General features: G+C 37.9%; 1 protein-coding gene across 3 annotated transcripts in view; it reads right to left on the minus strand.

The window, feature by feature from the left end:
- The window catches only part of RPS6KA5 (ribosomal protein S6 kinase A5), a 211,671-nt gene that overhangs the window by 59,438 nt on the left and 134,897 nt on the right, over positions 1–17,336 (minus strand). For all 3 annotated transcript variants that reach the window (XM_055097945.2, XM_003832764.6, XM_024925409.4), the window contains exons 6-7: positions 15,200–15,283; positions 12,306–12,409 (exon numbers count right to left, since the gene is read on the minus strand). In XM_055097945.2, the coding sequence (XP_054953920.1) occupies positions 12,306–12,409; positions 15,200–15,283 (188 nt within the window). The remainder of the gene's footprint in view (positions 1–12,305; positions 12,410–15,199; positions 15,284–17,336) is intronic.

A 17,336-nucleotide genomic window follows, 5' to 3' on the forward strand; every position in this document is an offset into this window, starting at 1 on the left:
GTACTTTTTGCAGGAAAAAAAGCTTTGCATAAAGGATCAGGGTCAAGATAAGCAAATTGTGACATTTACTTTTGTTGAATTAGGGTAGAAATATATGCACTTTGGCTGATATCATCTTAGCATACTGACTCTGCACCATCTTATTACTTCTTAAACCTTAAGAACATTTCAACTTGTATTGGAAATCTACTCAATATCAGCTGCTGGGGAAAGAACAGTCAGTCCTGTGAAGGCAGAAAGGAGAAATGTCCACCATGGTGGGTTCATCCTTAAAAGGAGGAGTACCCAAAAACAGAAATGGCTCTGCTGAGATGCCAAGTCTGGAAAGAAGAACACAAGGAGACCACATGCAGGGAGCTAGAATTTTAAATTCAGATGAGGCAGGGACCACATTGGGAGAAATTGAGTACAAATCTGAAAGCATGTCGGCGGAAAACAGTGCTGATGAGGGAGCTTGGAGAACCACCAGTGATAGCCTAAACCCCTCCCATTCCTGAGTGAAAATCCTATGGCCAGAAGCAGCAGCAGGAGACCCTAGCAGGTGATGAGGAGTATCTTGCCCCACCCTGTGAAAACAGAAGATATGTGGAAGGAATATCACTAAGGCTCCCTGTTGTCTTGGTAAACGGAGTGCCACGGGCTTTCCTCAGTGATGTGAGGAGGTTCTAAAGCCTATTCCTGCTAGAAAACTGCAGTGACAGGAAGAGAACCAGACACTGGGAGTGGCGTGATGAGGAGAAAGGGCCTATAGCAGGTTACATCTTTTCTCCATAAGAAGGTGATCCCAGATGTAACTATTTCTTATACCATACCCTTGAAATGTACTGGGTTAAGATAACTGGCGTGGCAGGTGGGTCAGGTGCTGTGAAAGCTCCTCCTGGAAGTGAGCTGCATCTGGACTGAGAGGTGTGAGCAGGCATGCAGGCCCCTGGAAGCCATGCTCACAGGCTGTTACAAGGGACAGTTGCTGCTCTGAGCTTCCCATGCTGGGGTGGTCCACAAGCTCCCCCTTATTTTCATCACCAATGGTTGAGTGTGTCTTGTGTGGGCTGGGAAGCCACGCATAGGTGGTGGGAAGGTCCCCGATGAAGATGTGTTTGATGCTGTAATGTCGATACACTGTTTCCTGTCCTGCATCCTTATATAAAGCTAAATAAAACTGGTGCCAGATTCCAGTCTATTGTGACATGTGAGTGTGAACATCAATCTGAACCCTAGACCACTGCTGGCTATGCAGAATGGGCACTGCAGAAGTGGGGCTAAGGGTAGACGATTCTGTGGGACATTTAGTCATGACAATACTAGAGGATCCTGCAACAAGGGCAGGGAGACATTTCTTGGGTGTTGCTGTCACTTCTCCTCCTCCAATGTGCTTGATTTCTGAATTGGTAATATCCCAAAGTTATCTTTTTCTTGCTTAAAAATGGATCTGGGAAACTCCAGAAATGAATTACAATTAGGTAGAGCCCAAATAAATCTTAGAGCCTTCTGTAAAGTCAGAAAAAGCTCTGAGTTGATAAGCCATATTAAACCCCTCACGTGTATGTTATTTAATCCATATAATAATCCTATCAAAAGACTGCTATTTTTATCCTTCTTTCACAGATACGGAAAGACTCCTTTCAAAAAAGCAAGAAATATGAATATTAATTAAACTTACAACAAGGCCTTAGAACATGGGTGGCTTTAATATTCATTTGCAAAATACACAGCACAAGTAAGAAAATTCTAAGAAAGCAAATTGGGTTGATTGCCTAGCCACATATTACAATGTATCATGAAATGAAATTGTTAAAGTGAGGTGCTAGCAAAATAAATTAATAGCCAAATCAAGTGAACATAGATAACACATTGTGAAAAATAACCAAGCTTATATAAAAACTTGAATTATTATTATTATTATTTTTTGAGACGGATTCTCGCTCTGTTGCCAGGTTGGAGTGCAGTGGCGCAATTCTCCTGCCTCAGGTTCAAGCAATTATCTTGCCTCAGCTTCCCGGGTAGCTGGGATTACAGGCACCCACCACCAGGCCTGGCTAATTTTTGTATTTTCAGTAGAGATGGGGTTTCGCCATATTGGCCAGACTGGTCTCGAACTCCTGACCTCAGGTGATCTGCCTGCGTCGGCCTCCCAAAGTGTTCTAATTACAGGCGTGAGCCACCGTGCCCGGCCAAAAACTTGCATTATTTAAAAAAAAATGACCAGATCACATAGCAAAAGGCCACAAATGTTGGGGAAACCAGCTGTACAGGAAATAAACAAACAAAAGCAAGACCCTTGCCTTATATTACAACCCAAATGAATTCCAAATGGATTGAGGAACTGCATGTAAAAAACCAAATGAAATAAAATTAAAATACACATCAGTAATATAAAAATGAATATAAAATTTCTTCCTACTCATGAATTAAGTTTCTGGAAACCTCTGTGGCAAAAGGAAATCACAAGTGTACAGAATAAAGGGTAGACACCAAAATTAAAATTAAACCTATGATGGGAGAGGTACAGATACATAGGCAGACAGGAAATAAGCAAGGATGATGAAATATTCATGGTAGAATTTAGGTAGTGAGTGTGTGAGTGTCCACTGTAACAAATGTTTGAAAACTTTTATAATAAAATGTTTTAGAAAAAGTAAACTTATGAAGCTTTGTACATGTGTTTTTGTGTGTTCACTAAAATATAACAAAGACCTGTCTCAAAAAAAAAAATCACTGACCTTTAAGCACAACAGTCTTAGTAACAATAGGCAATGCTCACTTCTTTTATTATTATCATTATTATTATTATTATTATGTTTTTTTTGAGACAGAGTCTGGCTCTGTCGACCAGGCTGGAGTGCAATGGCGCGATCTCAGCTCACTGCAAGCTCCGCCTCCCAGGTTCACGCCATTCTCCTGCCTCAGCCTCCTGAGTACCTGGGACTACAGGCGCCCTCCACCACGCCCGGCTAATTTTTTGTATTTTTAGTAGAGACGGGGTTTCACCGTGTTAGCCAGGATGGTCTCGAGCTCCTGACCTCATGATCCTCCCACCTCGGCCTCCCAAAGTGCTGGGATTACAGGCGTGAGCCACTGTGCCTGGGGATGCTCACTTCTTAAACCCACTGAAGTCTTTGTTCAAGTGTCAACTTTTCAGAGAAGCTTGCTCTAACCATCCTATCAAGAATAGCCATTACCCCCATACTCCTTATCCCTTGACTCTGTTTTATTTTTCTTCATGCATACCATATGTTTATTTGTCTATTATTTATCTCTCTCAACTAAAACATAAGCTCTAATGGAGTAAGAATTCTCTTTGTTTTGTTCACTGCTTTATTCCCAGGGCCTAGAACATTGCTTAGCACATAGCAACTCCTCAACAAATATTTAGTGAATAAATAAATGTCAAATTGTTTTCTACTTACTGTATCTTGCCCACTCAGGACCTTTCTTCCTCACAGTTTCAGTGAGATGCCTGCAATAGCTCTTTTGCTTTTCTGCAGATGGCATGCATTCTCATGGGTTGTTTATTTATTTCTATTTGTCCTCCATTTAAAAGTTCACAATCTTTTCCATTTCATGACTTAACGTTCTTGACTTTCACTTCCTGGTTCCCATGTGGTCCCAGAATTATAAAATTATTTATGTGCCTGCCTGAGTTAGAAACAGCTCTCAGTAAACTTCACTTACTCTACATTTTTGTCCAACACTAGGGGAAAAGTGAAACATATTATGGTGTATCCACTCAATAGTACATTATGCAGCCATTACAAAATTATGTTTACAGAGAGTTTTCTAATTAGAGAACAAAATGTTTACGACATAAATTTCAGCAAAAACTGAAAAATACAAAATTATATTTCTAGTATGAGTACAACATTATACAAGTAAAAAAGAATAAAACATAATATACCAAAACATTAACAGTATATGTCTCTGGGTGTTATTATTGACTCTTTACCCCATATGCGTATCTTAAACTATAATGAACATGACATTTAGAGTGGGAACAATAAAATGAGTTTCACTTACAAGATCATGAACCCACTGGCAGGAGTACACAGAGTGGCAAGGAGGCAATGGAGTCCTGAACCTCCCATGTGCCACTGTGGGTACTTCCCCACCATCTTTTCTCTTCTACCCAACCCAGTCCGCATCTCCATCATGAATGCTTCCCTGACAGCCCAGCCCCAGGGAACCAAACCTCCTTTGTCCTCCCCCAGCATTCTTCTTACCTAAAAGCACTCAGACATTTGTCAAAACTCCCTGATACTATGAATTTTCATGTATTTATTCCATATCCTCCCAAATGCTATATAAATAAATGTTCTTAGGACAAGGACTTTACCCTCTATTTCTCTTTCTCCTTAGGAGTAAAGAATTATTCAACAAATAGTCCACTGATTAATGAAATCAATTCCCTGCAGTCCGTGGGCCAGTACTTCCCAGTCTTTTACCTGAAATAAGCACCTGCCAGACTTGGAAAGAAAACAGCAGCATGGAAACAAGTGATACCCGTGAAGACAGCATGGAGTAACTTTCCAGTAACTCTGTATTTGATCCCAGTCCAACCTCACAGTAGCATTGAGTCCCAGGCAAGTTACATCCTAGTTTCTTCATCTGTAAAACTGCATATGCTACCACTTATTTTTCAGGGTTCTGAGGATTCCAGAATACAATGTGGGTGACTTCTCAGCACAGAGGCTGGCACACAGCGGTCCCCAGGTGAACGGTGCTGTTGATGTCACTCTATAGTAGTCTGTCTTCCTTTAGCTATGAGACAGGCTGTCACTTCACTTTTGGTGTTACTGAGTTCTTCCTTGATCCACTTAACCTGTGTTTCCCTAGGCCACACCAGCCAGGTCATTAATAATAATAAATTGAGATTATTTGGCTGGTATCCTTAGCTGCTTCTGTGGAATCTGTGACTGCACTCAAAAGTCTCACCCACCCAGTAACTCTTGGAGTCGTCCCCAGGGCATGTCTTATGTAAGCTATAAATACTCTTCTTCACTGTCACATAAAGCATCTTTTTTTTTTTTTTTTTTTTTTTTTTGGGTGGAGTCTCCCTCTGTTGCCCAGGCTGGAGTACACTGGTGCGATCTTGGCTCACTGCAACTTCCGCCTCCTGAGTTCAAGTGATTCTCCTGCCTCAGTCTCCCGAGTAGCTGGGATTACAGGCACTCGCCACCACGCCCAGCTAATTTTTGTATTTTTAGTAGAGACGAGGTTTCACCATGTTGGCCAGGCTGGTCTCGAACTCCTGACCTCAAGTGATCCACCCTCCTTAGCCTCCCAAAGTGCCAGGATTATAGGCGTGAGCCACTGCGGCCGGCCACATGAAGCATCTTATTTCCCTCTTCTGCCCAGTACACTAACCAGGTCTCCTACCACACTGCTGGGAAGCCATCTGAGAGGTGCACACTCCGGCCATTGCTTCTGGGACTGAAGGAAAAAACTTGTTTCTTTTACAAAGTTAGGGGAACCAAAGATGAATGCATGATACTGCAAAGATTTTGCTGAAAAGAGCTTTCTTTTTAATTTATAGCATCTTCTATCTAAAAGTGATAGATATTACCAAAAATTGCCCTTCCTCTCAATGGCTAAGGCTTCCTTAGTGAACCAAACTGGTCTGCTGGAGGTCCTCACCGCTCTTGTACAGTTAGATTGTTGGTGGAGCTACTAGACTGGCTTGTTAGAGGTGCCTGGAAGTGTCTTAAATAAGATTTAAAAGTTACTTAGTATGACTTTTATCGCCAGACCTCTTCCTGTCTCTCTTCCTTTGTACACTTTTTTTTCTGTAGCCCACACAATGCTGTTAAACCTTTACTTCTCCAATCATTCCATGATGGCCCTCAGACTACCTTTCTCTAACAGGGGGAAGATGATAGTGATGGAAGAGAGTGGTGAACTCAGACCTTGGGGGTTCCTTGGAGCCAAGTGGCTGCATGTGACAATAAAACTAAGACACTCAGAAGCAGACTTCAATGCAAGGAATTCCAAAGAGAAAGCTAAACTGAAAAGAGCTAGAGGCAGAGAGCAACAGTCAGACTACAGAGACAAGATTATCACCCAAAATGATGAGACCTTCTTTGGGAGGCCATGGAGAACCATGAGTACATGAGAAACAGCAGGTGATCCGGAGACCAAAATGTGTGACAGAGTCGTGAACACAGAAAACTACCTTCTTCCTTTCACGGCCCTTTCCAGTATGTATGAGGCTGACCTTTTAGACTCTGGGTTGACTGTAGCAGTAGAGAACTGGCTGGGGTGGTGCACAGAGGTGGCGGCAAAGAATCTACACTGCAGCATCATCAGGGAAACAACAGAGGGCCAGGTCTCCGGTGAGAGACTAAGAAGGCCTGGGAAATGATAGCAGACTGATGATGTTTCTTATGGACCTTTTCCACAGTTGGAAGAACGATCCCTAGGGTTTTTTTTTTTTTTTTTTTTTGAGATGGAGTTTCACTCTTTCACCCAGGTTGGAGTGCAGTGGTGCAATCTCGGCTCACTGCAACCTCCGCCCCCAGGGTTCCAACGATTCTCCTGCCTCAGCCTCCTGAGGAGCTGGAATTACAGGCACCCATCACCATGCCCAGCTAATTTTTTAATCTTTAGTAGAGATGGGGTTTTGCCATGTTGGCCAGGCTGGTCTCAAACTCTTGACTTCAGGTGATCCACCTGCCTTGGCCTCCCCAAGTGCTAGGATTACAAGCGTGAGCCACTGCACCTGGCCTATCCCTAGGTTTTTATCCAGGACTCCAAATGCTCCACCCCGCTAGGGAGTGCCTCAGAGCAATTAATAACGAAGTATGATTCACCCCAACAGGTTGTAGAGTGAAGCAGTGCAAAACAAATGAAGAAAGGAAAGAAGATGTAGAGCCGAGGAGTATAAGTGCCAAGGGAAGGGCCATTTCACCCTGTCCTCTCCTTGCCATCCCCTCCTGCTGTTGGACTCTAGTCCGGAGCTGCTGCAATTGCCTCGTGTAGACGAATGTGTAGATGAGTAGCTACTGTGACAAACTTTAAAAAGTTTTTGGTTAACTAGTCAAAAAACCCTGGGAAACACAGATGTTCATATTGGGTACAGAAATACCCAAAATGAGGAAGAAAAGAATAAACCCCCAGCAAACTGAGAATCAAGGAGGCTTTATAAAATATGCCAATAAAGGATTTTATCATAAAGACCTAAGAAAGCCAAGAAAAATAATACATTTGATTTCTTCTTAAAACAGGGTAAAAAAAAATGGTACTTGTAGTTACTCTATACATGACTCCAAAAGCAACATATCTCAAAATTAATTACCTAGACCAAGGGTTGGCAATCTTTTTTGTAAAGGGCTCATGGTAGGCAGACTTTGAAGATGGCCCCAATGATCACTGTATTTTTGCATTCACAGCCTCTTACCTGTGGGTTGGACCTAGTGCCTTCCTTATAACCAATACTGGGTACAGAAAGATGATAGGATGTCAATTGCATGATTAGGTTACAAGGCAACCCATCTTCCTAGTGGACTCTACTGCCTTTCCAGCTCACAGGCTCTGACAAAGAGAGTTGTCAGGTTAGAGCAGCCCACATTGCAAGGAACTGAGAGTGGCCATTGGCGTAAAAGATGTTCTATACAGAAAGGCAATAAAAACTAATGGAAGCCAGGCGCAGTGGCTCATCCTGTAATCCCAGCACTTTGGGAGGCTGAGGCAGGCGGATCACTTGAGGTCAGGAGTTTGAGACCAGCCTGGCCAACATGGTGAAACCCCATCTCTACTAAAAATACAGAAATTAGGTGGGCGTGGTGGCATGTGCCTGTAATCGAGCAACTGGGGAGGATGAGGCAGGAAAATCACTTTAACTTGGGAGGCAGAGGTTGCAGTGAGCTGAGATCACGCCACTATATCCAGACTTGGTGACAGAGTGAGACTCTGTCTCAACATTAAATAAATAAATAAATAAATAAATAAAATTTATAAAATAAAAGCTAGTGTAAGACACGTAAGAAAAGCACATGTACATATATTTTAAAAAATAAGAAACAGACTCACAGAAAAGCTAAAAACCAATCATTCCAATCAATAATACTGATAATTTAATATTTGCCCAAAATAGTATCAGGATATGAGAAATCTAGAAATGATTTCTAATGAATAGCTAAAAGATTTATCCTAGATAAAACTATCCTTAAAGTAATGTCTGGAAAGAAATAATAGAATTATTCCATGTTCTTGAGCAGGCAGGACCAAAATTAACATTCAGAAATGAGAAAATAATAATTTCAGTTTAAGAGGGGGAAAACTCTATACAACTAAAGTTGTCCATTAATGAACATGGCTTCCTTAAAAACACCTTATAGAAGCTCCATTCTTTCCATGATGGCACAAGTATCAGGGATTCTTACAGAGAAAGGGACTCTTATGTCAGGGGAAAAGCTGGACTCTAAGTTTCTTCTCATTCTAAGTTCTTAGCATATTTTGAAATTTGATATACTAGAAAAACATTTTTATTCTAGGCTACCTGTAGACAAAAATGGCAAACAGATAACTTAAATAATACATTACTTTGAACCATTTCAAACAAAAAATACGGAAAGTATGCAGAGTTCAGGGAAGATCATTATAATTAATGAATGGAAAAATTCAATGATGATAAAAAGCCTGAGCTAATTAAGACACTGGGGACAGATAATGACACATTTATCTAAATGATACATACAAGATTTATGCCAGGAAAGATACTCAGAATGATTATTTTGAAAGGAAAATGTAGTGTAGGATAATTTAGTTATCACATTGTTTGTAAATTTCTGTCACACACACACACACACACAAAACCATGAAATTACAGGTTGACACCATGACAAAGTGGAAAATTAATTGATTAAAGGGAAGGAATCCTATTTAAATTCTTGAAAAGTCTATTTGCTTTAGTTGTAAGGTTTTAAACAATCTGATTCAGGCTCTCTTTCTCTTTCTAAAACCAGAATGCCAATTGATTGATATAAAGGGAATAAAAGCAATTTAAATGTGAACATTACTTTGTTCAGAATATTCTTGCCATCATAAGAAATACACTTCTCTCCACACTCAGTCCTACAGTGGAAAGGAAAATTATTTTATAAAGATTGCCTGTATATGTGGAATCAGGAAGAGGGGAATTAGAGAAGCCACCACTTAATGTTGTCAGGCTAAGGCGACCCTTAGTACCTGTCACCATGACAGGTATGATCTTACAACTGGACCCAAATTCTCAGGATGGTGGCCACAGTTTCCTATAGTCTGAGGTATTTTCAAACTGCCAAAAAATCAATTTAAAATAAACAAAGTCATATTTATAATTTTTCATAAGAGGTGAGATTTTAACTCACCCTGATTTTAAAAAGAAGTACTGCTCACTTAACTTTGGCATTAAATAAATTGAAACAGTGAGAAATCATTTACTTCCTAGCCTGTCCTGGAAAAGGTACACTTTAAATTTTTAACAGTTTTATTGAAGTACAATTGAGGTACAATAAAATTCCCACATACAAAGTATATAATTTTATGTTTTTTTAATTTCATGAAAGAAAATGTTCTAAGTTTGATAAGTTTTGACATATGTATACACCTGTGAAACCATTGCCACAATCAAGAAACAAACATACTCATCACCTTCCAAAGTTTTCCTACGTACTGTAATCTCTCCTGACCTCCCCCAATCCCAGTCCCCAGGCAACTGCTATTCTGCTTTTTGTCACTGTAGGTTAGTTTGCATTTTCCAGAAATGGACTCATATGGTATATATTCTGTATTTTCTCGCTTCTTTCACTCGGTGTAATTATTTTGAGATTCATCCATTTGCAAGAGTATAAACAAATCATTCCTTTTTTAAAAAGAGATAGGGTCTTGCTACATTGCCCAGGCTGACCTCAAACTCCTGGGCTCAAGCAATCCCCCCACCTCACCCTCCTCAGCAACTGTGACTACAGGTGCACTACTGCACATGTCTTAGATAAATTCCTTTTCATTGCTAAGGAGTATTCCATTTGTATGAATAAACCACAATTTGTTTAACCACTTACTTGTTGACAGATACCTGGATTATTTCCAGTTTTCAGTTATTACAAATGAAAGTTGTCATTAACATTCATGTACAAGTTTTTATATAGACATATGTTTTCATTTCCCTTGGTAATTACCCAGGAATGGAATGGACAGATTAGACAGTGAGTAACGTTTAACCTTTTAAGAAATTGCCTATTTTCCAAAGTTTTTGTACCATTTTACATTTCCCCTTGCAGTGTATGAAAGTTCCAGTTCCTCCAAGTCTTTATCAGCACTTGGTATTATCAGTCTCTTTATTTTTAGCCATACTAGTTGAGTATATAGTGGTATTTCATTGATGTTTTAATTTGCATTTCCCTAAAGACTAAAGGTGTTGATAGTCTTTTCATGTGCTAATTTGCCACCTACACATCTTCTCTGATGAACTGTCTGTTCAAATTTTTTGCCCATTTTTAAATGCAGTTGTTTGTTTTCTTGAGTTTTAAGAATTCTTTATACATTCTGGATACCAGTCCTTCAGCAGACATATGATTTAAAATTTTATCCCAGTCTGTGGCTTGTCTTTTCATTCTCTAACAGTTTTGAAGAGCAGAAATACTTAATTTTGATGAAGTCCAATTTATTAATGTTTTATGGATTGCACTTTTTGTGTCATATCTAAGAAATCTTTACCTAAACCAAGCTCACAACGGTTTTCCTTTATGTTTCCTTCCAGAAGTTTTATAGTTTCAGGTTTTACATTTAGGTCTATAATCCATTTTGAGTTAATTTTTCTATATGGTATGAAGTATTTCTTGAAGTTCACTTTTTTCCATCTGGATAGCCAGTGGTTCCAGCACCATTTATTCAAAACTATCTTTACAGAAGTGACTTTGCATCTTTGTCAAAAATCATTTGCCATTGATCATTTGTCTATCCTGACACCAATATCACAATGTCTTAATTACTGTAACTTAGAACAAAGTTTATTTCAAGACTTATATTTCTTTAAAGATAATTTGGCTATTCTAGGTCCTCTGCATTTTCATAATGAATTTTAGACCCAGGTTGTCAATTTCTAAAGAAAAAAAAATGCCTGCTGGAAATGTGAATGCATTGAATCTACAGTTCAATTTGGCAAGAAATAACATCTTCACTATATGGAATAGTTCCCTCACTGTGTGCTTACCAACACTCAATTGAATACCTCTGCACACCTCTGGACTTCCCTCTGGGTGCCACTCTCCTCTCCCATACTCTGGCCTGCAAACTCTAGCTGTCTTGATCTTCTTGGACTCTCAGTTCCACCTCCTGAACTGCGTCTGGGTTTTGCGGCCTGGAAATGCTCTCAAGGCAGTAAGCTGGGGCAATCATAGGGCTCACCTCATTTATTTTTCCGCCTCTCAAAGATCACTGTCCTTCACTTCCAGATGTCCAATGTCTTCAAATCTGTTGTTTCATATATTTTGCCCATTGTTAAAATTGTTTCAGGCAGGAAAGTAAATCTGGTCCCTGTTTATTCCATCTTCTTTGGAAGTGGAATCTCTATTTTTAATTTTTAATGTCAAATCTGTTCTCAAAGTTACAAAATTCAAGTAAAAACAGGACAAAAACATAACTAGTAATTAGTATAATGTTGGTCACTATTCACTTATTTGTTCATTAACCCATTTTATCCCTCAAATATTTACGGCATTCTATATAGCAAGTACTGAGAATCAAAGCCAGACATGTCCCTTACTCTCACAGAGCTTACAATCTAGTGTGACAGATAGACATTAATCAAATAATTATAAACGAAAATGCAACACTGCAACTGTGATAGCTGCTATGAAAGAAAAGAAGAGAATAATGCTCTGAGACCTACAAGAGGATAATTTTACGATATTTGTTTCTATTGAGACTACATTCATGAGTTCAAAAATATCATTACTGTTTCTTCATGTTAAAGTCACAAAGAAATAAATTACATATACAGTAGAGAAAAAAGTATCCATTAAATAAACTTCTCAATATATGACGTATCTACTAAGTGTAAGACAATATGCTAAGTGCTCTGGGGCACACCAAAATCATGACACTATAGATCGTAAGTTAACTTCAGATTCAATTGGGCACATAAAATCAGTATAAAGAAATGTAAAGGTAACATATCTATATGCCATATGATAGAAATGAAAATTTACCACATAAACATCACTTTGTCTATCCTCATTTTAAAAAATTATCGTTTACATCAGCCTAACCGCAGAAATGTGATCAGTTCCTTTGAGAAAACAATGCATTTATTTTATTTTGTCAAATCTTACCTAGATATCTCAGCTTGGGAATTTTTTTCTCCATCAACAGTGAAAGGAGATGCTCCAGTTAGTAATTCATACATTAGAACACCCAAACTCCACCAGTCAACTGCCTATAAAACAACAATAATTTCATTTTATAGAATTATCAACTAAAATATTTTAGAGAAAGAAAAAATGAATAAAAGAAAGCTATCTATTAGGAAAATGCTTTAAAAAATGATTTTGTACACCTCCTTCTATGTAAGGAGTATTAAATTAACACATGCAAGAAAGACATTTAGAGAACAAATATCCAAGTATCCTCAGCACAGAAAGCATGTTATTTCTTAAACTAGTAACTGTTTACCTTGATAATTTAAAAAATTTAAACTTTATATAAATTTTTAAAATTTTAAGTAGGTGATATTTCTTTGGGCTTATGATAGGGAACTAAAGTATTCAGCTCCAGTGAGCCTTATGAAATGTCTAAAATTCAAAGAACAATAAATGAAAAAAAAAACACATCCAAGGGTATGTTATTTTTTCCTAACTGCCTAAATCAATTTTTCTTATAGAATCTATCACACATAAACCTCAGAGTCTTCACTGATGGGAAGATCTAAAATAATATAAAATAAAATGTGTTCTAATTTGGAAACCAATTTATACATGCAGTTACCTGAACTGAGAACATAGAAAATTATATATAATTTAAAGAATCTTCTATTTTATTTTATTTGAGACGGGGTCTCACTATGTTGCCCAGGCTGGTCTTGAACTCTTAGGGTCAAGCAATCTGCCCACCTCAGCCTCCCAAAGTGCTGGGATTACAGGCGTGAGCCACCATGCCTGGCCTAAAGAATCTTGATGTATTGAAAATTACTTCTTTTGTAATTAGGCAAATCAGAATTTTAATAACTATTGAACAAATTAGTGTACACCAATGAGAAATATTAACTAGATGTTAAAATTTCAAACTATTTGCTTCCAATTTCCAGGGCCTAAGTTTCAGAGAGGTGACAAAATTTGAGCCTAGAGCTATTAAGAAAATACAGAGTGCTGACATACAAAACACATCAGGCAGACTAAAATCGTGAGAGCAAAGGTATTTACTGAATATTTTCCTCATGCCAGGCACTATGATGAGCACTTTGCATACATTATATCATTTAATAACTGTCAGGTTGTTCCAGGTGTGGGAAAAAATATTTATTGACTAGGTATATTCTGCACCTTAGGTATGTAGAAATTCTAGGAGTAATATAAGATTTTCTTATGTGAAAATTGGTTCCATTAGGTCTCTGAAGATAATTTACAAATTAACAGGTATAAATTCCTACCAAATTCCCCAACAGCTTCAAAGAATATCAAGAAGCAAACTAAGCCAGCAATTAAACTCTTCTATTAATACAAGCAGTTTGACTGCCATTTGAGTCAGAACCCTCAGAATGTTTTGCTGTTGGATTTGAAACCACATTATTCAACTGACAGAGATCAATAATCAGATTCTTAGCCCTGGCTTCCAAAACCAGTAACACACAAACTTGAAGAACATGCTTTTAAATATATGATTAGTCGTCAGGAAGGAGACCAAAGATTCTCCACAGCCAGATATCTGAACTGCATATGTGGGACTCTGAAAGGGAATGAAGGAGAAGGAAAGATGGGGAACAAAAAGTAGAATACCTTATTTGGATAAAGCTATTAATAAAACAGAAGTGTTAAAAAATGAACAAATTTTGTACCCTTTAATACAGAAAAAAAACCATGACCTAGATTTTATAACATAATTACTTAGAAAGTTTCTTCTAGAATCTTCATTTTGCACATACAAAGGCAAGAGAGGAGGCCAAAAAAATTGAGCTTTTTAGAGGGCTTAGGAAAACAAACTTAAACTATCTAGAACTCAGGATTTTTTCTTTCACCAAGGGTTGTTAAAATATTTATTTCTGTTGGGAAGATAATCAACAGTCTCCAGTGTCTCTGGAAAGCTAAAGGCAGAAACTGGGAATAAGAAAATATCAGTGATTCCCTTTTCATTGACCTCTTAGTGACAGCTTAAAAAGCCAATATTAACTAAAGGTGATACACATGACTATATGTTTCCGAACGTTTTTCTAGTAGAAATTAAAAATGCCAATAAATACTGTCCAAAACCATTCATCACGACTCAGACAGGAACAATGTGCAGTTTTACATGCCGTGACCCTTCTGTATTGCATTGTGGTTCACTTGTATCCTAAAAGGCCAGGGTCTCATGCAAAAGTAAGTAAGTAATTTTCTTTTGAGTCGTTGTGCCCAGGCTGGAGTGCAATGGCACGATTTCTGCTCACTGCAACCTCTGCCTCCCGGGTTCAAACATTCTCCTTCCTCAGCCTTCCGAGTAGCTGAAATTACAGGCGCTCACCACCACGCCCAGCTAATTTTTTATATTTTTAGTAGAGATGAGGTTTCGCCATGTTGGCCAGGTTGGTCTCGAACTCCTGACCTCAGGTGATCCATCCACCTTGGCCTTCCAAAGTGCTGGGATTACAGGCCCTTAATTTTTTAAAAGAATGGAGTCATAGTTTGTACTCTAAGAAATAGGCTCTCTCAACAGAAATAAAATAAAAATTATTTGACTAGTTTAGAGGTCTCAACTTTAACAAGAGTGTTACTCTATAAAATAAAACACAATTCTCACCAATAAAATCTTTAAAAAGGGAAATCTAGAATGTCCTAACCTTTGCATTATCTTTTTCCTCCAAAATACTAGATATCATAATGTGTTCAGGAACACAAAGCAAAAGAGAAAAAAAGGAAGGTAAGACAATCAACACCAGAAAGACGGCTCTGTTGAAGAGATGACCTAAGTTGTTAACTAGGATTCTTATAGTACATTTTATAGAAATACATAAAGAAGCATCAAAAATAGAACGTACCTTGTCATGTCCTGAATCTCCCCCTCTGACAATATCTGGTGCCATGTATTCAATAGTTCCACAAAAGGAATATGCTCTTTCAGTCTTGAACAAACAAACAAAAAAGGGATTTGATTTCAAGCTAGTATGACAAGTGACAAAAGAAGAAAGTAATACATGTTAGTGGTTGAGATACACTATAGTGGCAAAGTAGTGGTAGAATCTACTTGACAGACCCACTCTTCACTGGAACAGACCACTGTCTGCATAATATGGGTCCTGGGTATATGTCATCCCATCCCATCAGAAAGACTTCTCATGCATGAAATGGTACCATCATCCATCCATCCATCCATCCATCCATCCATCCATCCATCCATCCTTTCCATGAATCCATTCATTTATTCTTGTTCACTTTTTGTATGCATGTATATTTCAGTTGTTGATTTAACCCTTTTTTTAAAGAATGCAAATAGTCCTAGTAAGGCAACATGAACTGTCTAACACATTAGTATGAATGACTTTATTAGGCAAGATTGAGAAAACACTGGGTAACTTGAAGGGGTAGGAAAGACCAAATTCTAAGAAGGGGAATAATAAACCCAAAGATAAAAAAGAATAAAAAATTTTTTTTCTACCTTACCATCTTGTGTAGGTTTGACAACGCTAATGTTATGTTTAATGATGGTAAACAAAACTGTCTTTAAAAAAAGATTATTTCTTAAAGATAGATGTTTCCTTTTTATAGAATTTTTAAAATTCCAAAGGGCTAATATATCATGCCTGAAAGTTAACCTAAAAATTATTTTTTAGATAATCAATTATGCAATTACGTAGCTCATTTATTATCTCAACTTAGAGGAAGCTCACAACCACCCCAAGTTAAGTGCTTAAAAGATTTTTCTTCTACCTTTTCCACGTAATTTTTGGCCTCTCTTATAGTTCATTTTAGCTTATCTGGTGCTTTGGGGGAGGAGTTGATAGGGTATACATTAATAAATAATTATTTATTTGATAGAAATTCCAGAATATAGAAAAATTAAAGCTTAAATGTTGAGAAGTTCCAATCACTGAGAATAGTAGTAAATAAAGACAAACATCTCTTAATTCTCTCAATTATTTTAAACCCTTGCCATCTTACCCAGTTCTAAACCTATATTTGCTTCCTCCTGTGTTATTCCCTCTGGGTTCTAACTTTTAGGTCTCTGCCTAAACTTCCTAAGAGTTTCTCTTCTATTTGTAAAAATATCACCAATTGTAACTTTTGAATTTGTATTTATTTGCCTATGAAGATGCATAATGCCTTAAAATAATTCTACCAAGAAGACAAACTGATGAGATTTGACAGGGGAAGGATGCACCATAAAACATATTCCAGAGTCTCTGACAGGGGCAGGAAAGACTTCAAGGTAACAGTTCTACTATGCTTATGGTTTATTATTTGTTCAAAATACAATAATTTTCTCAAGTAACAATTTTCTCAAGGAGACAACCTATTTGACATTTATGCCCATACTATAAGCAACTTTAGTTATCACAGTTAAAAAAAATGTGAATGAAAATTTACTTGATTATGAACAAAAACAGCAGGAGTGGGATGTGTACAACATACTAGCAGATAATATGGAATACTCATGTGTTTTAAGTGATTAGCCAATCAAGGAGGCTTCATTGCTCCTTAGAGAAAAGGATCAGATAACACTGGATAAAAAGCTGGTTTCCTTCTGGGGAGGAATCCCAATAGTAACTCAAATGCCAGACTTAAGTATTTCTCAATAAAGACTCTGATGAAATAATTCCTAGCTTTTATTTGCCAATGTTTTGTCCTAATCATATCTGCCTGTGACAGATAAATTCTGGTGTAAAATCATCAATGAAAACAGGTTTTTTTCTCATCCCATATTTAGAAAGACTCTTAATGTTGGCAAATCTCCACACAAATATCTAGAAATGTTTGACTGATTTTTAAAAAGGATTACATATTCCACTGGTAATCGCCAAAGACCGGGCTCACAAGAAAGAAAGGGGAATTCCTGGGTGCCAGCCAGGAAGTGGGTACAGAAAACCAGAGAGGTAGGCATATGACCTAGTGCTGTGGCTGCACAAAGGGAGGAAAGGTGAGTTGTTACAGGTCTCAGCAATCCAGAAACTTGAGTTT

Source organism: Pan paniscus, chromosome 15 (genome assembly GCF_029289425.2).
Source record: "Pan paniscus chromosome 15, NHGRI_mPanPan1-v2.0_pri, whole genome shotgun sequence".
NCBI classification, from domain to species: Eukaryota; Metazoa; Chordata; class Mammalia; order Primates; family Hominidae; genus Pan; species Pan paniscus.